General features: G+C 51.1%; 1 protein-coding gene across 1 annotated transcript in view; it reads left to right on the top strand.

Annotated features, from left to right (window-relative positions):
• LOC115536137 (RNA-binding motif, single-stranded-interacting protein 3) overlaps positions 1–7,500 on the top strand; it is a gene marked incomplete in the record, with an annotated part of 196,809 nt that overhangs the window by 183,701 nt on the left and 5,608 nt on the right. Inside the window, 1 exon segment of the mRNA XM_030347821.1 lies at positions 7,091–7,204. Within this exon segment, the coding sequence (XP_030203681.1) occupies positions 7,091–7,204 (114 nt within the window).

Genomic DNA, 7,500 nt, shown 5'->3' with positions numbered 1-7,500 from the left:
ACTCGCACGCACAGACGCACATACTCGCATACACATGCACACACGAATACAAACACACACACACGAGCACAACCACACGCATGCATACACGCACACACATACTCGTACACACATGCACACGCACTCCCACAAATGCACACACGAATACACACACACACAGACACACACACACACAACACAAACACAGCCGCTGTGTGAAGGGATCAGGCTGACTGGAGGTGTCACGCGGTTCGGGGGCCTGACTTCCTGTCTGTGCTCCACTGCCCCGAAGGGTTATCCCTGCTCTGACACCCCATTTGATGTGTGTGTGTGTGTGTGTGTGTGTGTGTGTGTGTGTGTGTGTGTGTGTGTGTGTGTGTGTGTGTGTATGTGCGTGCGTGCGTGCGTGCGTGCGTGCGTGCGTGCGTGCGTGCGTGCGTGCGTGTGGGTGTTTGTGTGTGCGGCTTCTTGTGTGTGTGTGTGTGTGTGTGTGTGTGTGTGTGTGTGTGTGTGTGTGTGTGTGTGTGTGTGTATGTGTGATTGTGATTTACACAGTGCAGCATTGTACAGTTTTCCCATGTGTTTCCAGGTGAGCCGCTCTACTGTGACGCCATGTTGGATCTGTCAGGAATGCCCCCCCCCCAACCCTCTCCTTCTCTTTTCCCCTTTCTATAATCTGCCCCAGCTGTGCTAACAGCCAGGATTAGAGACAGGCTAATCTATGATGATGGCTTCTGATGTTTGACGGGGTGCATTATGGGTGAAAGTGGGTTAAGGCGCTCATTGTAGCAGATATCCCTTACTTTTTTCTCTCCATTTCTCCCTCTCTCCACCTCTCTCTCTCTCTCCACCTCTCTCTCTCTCTCTCTCTCTCTCTCTCTCTCTCTCTCTCTCTCTCTCTCTCTCTCTCTCTCTCTCTCTCTCTCTCTCTCTCTCTCTCTCTCTCTCTCTCTCTCTCTCTCTCTCTCTCTCTCTCTCTCTCTCTCTCTCCCTCTCTCTCTCTCTCTCTCTCTCTCTCTCTCTCTCTCTCTCTCTCGATGATGCCGTGGGGAGGGTTAAGAATCACCCCAGTGCAACAATCGTTCCCTTCACCGCTCTTGATCCTCAAGCCAGATGCCAGGGCTCCTCCCCTCAGCTCGCCCCAGCCCACGATGAAACCCAGGGGTTTGAACCGCACCCCCCCCTTTTCAGATCAATAGCCCCTTCCTTGCGGCCACCAGCGCGCTTTGATCCCGCCACACACATACACACACTTTTTTTCATCCTTCCCGTGGGAAGGAGGTGACAAGATTTGTGGATTGAAGAAACGGAGCAACGTTAGCGGTGTCAAGAGCCTTGTACAGGAAGTCCCTTTAAGAGGACAGTATGCCGCACCTCAGAATACCAGCGGCTGCTCCGGAACTTTCTGCGGCGGTGGTCTGTGTGTGTGTGTTTGTGTTTGGGTGTTTGGGTGTGTGTGTCTGTGTTTGAGTGTGTGTGTTTGTGTGTGTTTGTATGTGTGTGTGTATGTGTTTCTTTGTGTGTGTCTGTATGTGTGTTCCCATGCACTGGTCTGGCCTCTTCATTCCTCCCCAAAACCCAAATATTGCCTTCCTGTCCTCTGAGCGATGGCCCTGCTCCCCATTGGCTTTCCCAGAATTCCTTGCTATTTTGCGTTGCGTAAGGGTGCGGTTGCGGGCCAGAAGGCGTGGCAGGAAGTGTGTGTGTGTGTGTGTGTGTGTGTGTGTGTGTGTGTGTGTGTGTGTGTGTGTGTGTGTGTGTGTGTGTGTGTGTGTGTGTGTGTGCGCGTGTGTGTGTGTGTGTACGCGTGTGTGTGTGTGTGTGTACGTGTGTGTGTGTGTGTGTGTGTGTACGTGTGTGTGTGTGTGTGACCCTGTGCAGCACGCTGCTGGCCACGTGCTGGACTGAAAAAAATAAAAGAAACTTCACAACACAGTTACTTCCTGCCCAACTAATCCTGTCCCTGGATTCCATAAAAAGGCAATCACATGTTTAATTCCGTGTGCGATACAGACTGGAAGTATCGCATTTGATTGCGTGCTGCATGGTTGGTCTATAAATATATATAGATATAAATATATATATATACGTCTGACTTGACATCGGGTCACCTTCCCGCCGGTCCCTGCCCTCGTCAGCGGGACGTCGAGGTGGCACTCTGTCGTCATGACAACACAGGTGATGGACAGCCCCTTCGGCCCCAGAAAGGGAGGCAGATGTGTGTGAGACACAGTGCTCCATTACCCCGATGCACAATCTATATGTGCTGTTTGTGGCGAGGCGCGCTGCCGGGCTTTGATCGCCTCTCCCCCCTGTTGTACTCTGAGGGAAGGAAATGAAAAGGCACCGCTGTTTTCAATGCAAGTGTAATACTTCATCGTTAATAGGTATACATACATCATCCCTTTTCATCAGGACTCCTGTCCTTGGCTCGACAAGGAATCTAGGATTAGGATATAGGAATATAGGCGGATACCGTTGTAAATTGTTGTCTTGTCTCTGTACCTCACGCAGCGCACTTTATTTCCCCGGCCCTTAGTTCTCTTCTGTGCTGGGCTACGCTAACGCTATCGCTAGCTCAGCCCAGAACGCTACAACACAAACACATCCATTAGAACAAGGGGACCAGGCAGACCTGCAGGGAGAAGGGGAGCTGCAGCGCCCTCTGGAGTTTCAGGAGCAACTTTTTTATTTATTTAATAAATTACAGAATTTTGTCGTTTATAAATATTATATATGTTTATATATATATATATCAATGATTATTTTGAATAATTTATCATTTATGTGCCAATATTGAATAAGATAAACAAATTGTGTTTCTTTGTTTGTGAAACCTTGTTTATGGCATTGCTATTGCTAATAGCTAGCTATTTGTCAATCGTAAACAATTTAGATTGTTTTCAGCAGCCGCACGAGCTGTAAAAAGATTGCAGACGATAAGAAATGACGTTGAAAATTTGAGGAGCGAGCTATTGCGATCCATGCGTTTAAACGTACGGATCCTTTATTGGTTCCGTTTTTTATTTGCGTGTAGGCTGCTTGGTTTGGTTTAATAGGGCCTAGCCCATTCCGCAGCGACCTTGAACCACCTTTGACCGGTTCCCTTGGCCACGGAACCAGGCGAACAGAACCCCAGGGAGTGCGGTTGTAGTTCACCTCCAGGAAGACCCAGCAGCAGAACGGTATGTCACGCCACCGCTCCATTTACTATTTCCTGTCGGCTCGACACTATTTCCTGTCCACCCCCGAAGCACCCTACAGCCCCGTTCGGCCCCCCGATCGATACTCATCAGCACCCAACGGCGGGGTCTACCGGACCATTAATAACACGCATTGAGTGGCCTGCCCATCCCTCACCCCCCAGACCCCACTGTCGTCCCCCAAATAGATGGAGGGACGGACGGATGGACGGACAGATAGATGGTTTAATGATGAATGGATGGCCGCCGTAGTCGGGTTAGTTTTCGCCGGTACGGTTCGATGGGAATCATAAAAAAACATACTGGAGATGGATGGAAAGGACAGCTGGTCTGGATTGGTATTCTCCACACACGCTTCCAATGTGCAACTCCTCTGTGGCGTGTATTGAGCTGTGCACATCCAATAATCTAATTCAACGAAGATGTACGTTGTGTGCAAGTGTGAACACGGTACAGATAGTAGATATGTATGTTAATGTGAACGCGTTCTGGAAGTAGTGCGGATACTGTATATGTAAATAGGGATGCATGGAGGTGTACTCGGTAAACATGTTAATGTGGAGCTGAGGGTTCTGGGAGAGATGGAGGACCACACACACACACACACACCACACACACACACATGCCTTTTTCTCATTAAACACACATCCACCATCTGCTTATAGCTCAGCTTATTTGTCAACGTGCGTGCGTATGAGTGAATGTGTGCATGTCTGTGGGTGTCCTTGAGTGTGTGCATGTGGGCACGTTTGCTGGTTTACGTGTGTGTGTGTGTTTGTGTGTGTGTGTATGTGTGGGTGTGTGTGTGTGTGTGTGTGTGTGTGTGTGTGAGATTTGTATGTGTGTGTGTGTGTTTGTTTGTTGTTGTATGCCCCTGAGTGTATGTGCAAGCAAGCGGGTGAAATGCAAAACAACCATTAATGTCTAACAAGGGACCTGTTCTATTACACACGCACACAAACACACACACACACACACACACACAAACACACAGAGATGCACTCGCACACAAACAAACACACACAGACAAATTGATGGACAGAGTAATCCTTAAAGATTTCCACACCCGACAAAAATGATGCTGATCACCATGGCAACCCAATACACAGAAGCCGATCTCGGCTCCCCCGGACAACTTACCGTAGCTCCGCTGGCTGGGGGAATATGTCTGGCTGAACCTGTCACGTTAAATATCAACAATACATGTTAGGGGGACGTGAGGGAGGGGTGAAGGAGAAAGAGGGACGAGCCGTTTGCGTTATTCAATTTTCCTCATGAAATCTCATTGAGATTCCTCTCCGGTCCCCGCGAGGAGCATGTGATTTGAAACGGACACCCTCCCTTTGACCCAGGTGGTTTTGATAACGCTAATTATGCCCCCGGCCCCTCTTCATCTGCCCTCTGAGCCGCGCTCACACACGGGCTGGGGGGAACCAGCTAATGGGGAGGAAGGAGATCAAGGAAGGAAGGAAGGAGGGAGGGAGGGAGGGATGGCAAGGAAGGAAGGAAGAGGGAAAAAAAAAAGGGAGGAAAGAGGGAGGGAAAAATTGAAAGAAAAAAAAAGGAAAATTAAATTGCTATGCATGGATTGGAGTCTCCATGGAGAAGAAGGTCACTTCTCTAATCTAATAGGCCCTTTTAGACAATAACAGTTAGATAGAGGGACATGGAGAGCCAGAGAGAGAGAGAGGGGGTGGTGGGGAGTATGACATGAGGGTGGAAAAATGGAAAAGACACACAGTGAGTGAGTGTGTGTGTGTGTGGGGGGGAGGGGGGGGGGGGGGAGCGGTGCCTAGAGTCAGGAAAACATGGGATGTGCCACATCACCTCATTGTGAGTGTGACAGCTTTAAAAGTGCCTCACTCCATACACACTCACTCACACACACTCACACACACATGACAGACATGTGTGCCACAGACACGACAATGTCCCACAAAAGTTGCACACGCGAGCACACAAACTATTTACTTAGATACGCACACACCCTCATGTGCAGAGCGGCTCTCTTTCGGTGGTTGTGGGTGTGCGTGCGTGTGTGTGCGTTTGCGCGTGTTTGTGTGTGTATGTGTATGCGTGTGCGTGCGTGTGTGTGCGTGTGTGTGTGTGCGTGTGTCGTCAGTGGAGGGAGTTAATCACCCTTGCCCGTGGCCTTTAGCTCTTCTCATTAGCGGTGAGCGCCGCAGCCGTGGCGGATCCATTAGCTGCGGCGCCGGTAATGACACTTCACCGGCTCCGCCATCACCAGCCCCACCCCCCCACCCTCCACCACCACCACCACCACCACCCCCCCACCCTCCACCACCACCACCCGGGCCCCGGGCCCAACCCCACCCGCCTGACACTCCTGCTGCCGGAGCCACCACGCTGCTGAGAGAGAGGGGGAGGAGAGAGAGAGGGGAGAGAGAGAGGGGAGAGAGGGGGAGGAGAGAGAGAGGGGAGAGAGAGAGAGGGGAGAGAGGGGGAGGAGAGAGAGAGGGGAGAGAGAGAGGGGAGAGAGTTAGAGGAGGGGGGGAGGCAGGGAAAGAGAGAGAGCATGAGAGAGAGGAGGGGAGACAGGGGGAGAGAGATAGAGGAGGGGGAGGAGAGGGAGAGAATGAGGGTCCTTCCATCTCTCTGTCTGGACAGCCTGCAGGAAGTGGAAGGAAAGGAGCAGGAGGGATGGAAGGGGGGACTTTCGTTTAGGGATCACATCTGTTGGCACTGCGACGATGCCCCCATATTTCTCTCATACACAAAAATGCACGGACACACACACACACACATACATACACACACACACACACAACAATGTGCATATTTCCTTGTGGCATACTGTATGCCACAAGGACACACAAAGACAGAAACTTTAGACAGAAATTTAAGAGACGCATGCATACCCCCCCACACACACATACGCACACCCACAGACACACACATGTACACACACACACAGACACACACACACACACACACACGCACGCACTCTTCCCAGAAATCGGTCTTGAGGGGACACTATCTCATTTGTGTTCAGAATAATGTGCTCTGTGAGTAAAAACACACACACACACAAAACAGCAAATCCAATGTGTATTCCGGGGCTGGATCTTAATCCGCACGCACAGGAAGTAAAAAGAGAAGAAAAACAAATCTAAATCCACACTGTCTCCCAATGCCCCGTGCCCTCATTCATACTGCATGTAAAAGCCCCGGGGCTGTCGTGTAACCGCTCCTCTGTCACATCTGTAAAATGGCCTTCATGGGGCGAGCCAGCTCTGGCTTAAAAGCCAGGCCAGGCATGACTAAAGGAATATAGGCCACAGGCAACACACTTCCTGCCGCTCGGTGTCTCTCCTCTCCTTTTTGCTGTTTTACCGCCTCTCCCCTTCCCCTCGCCTTTCAATTGCTCTATTCTCCCCCTCGGCCCCCCTAAACGTATTCTCTTAGCGCCCCCTGAAGGCGGCTGAGGGCGGTGTCCGTGTCGGTGGACAACGGTGGCTCCCGCTGCCTTCCAGGAGGATCCCAGGGGGGGCGGGATGCAGCCTGAACCACGCCGCGTCCTCATTGGTCCTTGTGGTCATAACAATGGGGCACGTGCGTCAGGTGGACTTGATCCACACCGTACCGTACCACCCGTACGCCAGTGGAAAGCAGATGGAAAACAAAGAGCGAATACCACAAGTGTCAGTCGTGCAATAACTGGCTTCCGACGGATCAATCAAATAATCATACACCCTTATTCAGTGTGTCCCACCAGGTCCTGATCTAAGAGCGGGCGTGCGTGTGTGTACAGTATTTTGGCGGTGCATCGATTTCATGACAGGCCCGACTGTAGCGGGAGATTAAACAAGACGTAATGAGAGGTGCAGAAGGAGAGACAATAATCTATAATTGTGTTGTGTTTGTGTGTGTTTGTGTTCCCTCTCCAGTACATGACTGCTTCAGCTGCCGCTGCTCCTATGCAAGGGACCTACATCCCCCAGTACACTGCTGTGCCTCCCGCGGCCGTCCCAGTCGAAGTAAGAGCCGCACGCACCTACACGGTACTTACCCACAATGCACCACACTGCAGCACCCGCTTACCCAACATGCACCACGCGACGCACCAGCGATCCACCTCACCACGACGCTTACTGACACACAAAATATGGAACACTGCTACAACAATATGCACGTTACTTACCCACAATGCACCACACTGCAGCACCGCTTACCCACGATGCACCACGCCACAACGCTACTCTCTAGTGAGAGAGAGGGAAGAATTCCAAAATGCCTGACTCTCAAAAAGTAAGGAATCACAAGCGAGCCGGGCATGGATTCATTAGCACTACAGAAG

The sequence above is a fragment of the Gadus morhua genome, chromosome 22 (genome assembly GCF_902167405.1).
Source record: "Gadus morhua chromosome 22, gadMor3.0, whole genome shotgun sequence".
NCBI lineage: Eukaryota > Metazoa > Chordata > Actinopteri > Gadiformes > Gadidae > Gadus > Gadus morhua.
This window is presented reverse-complemented; position numbering and strand designations above follow the sequence as displayed.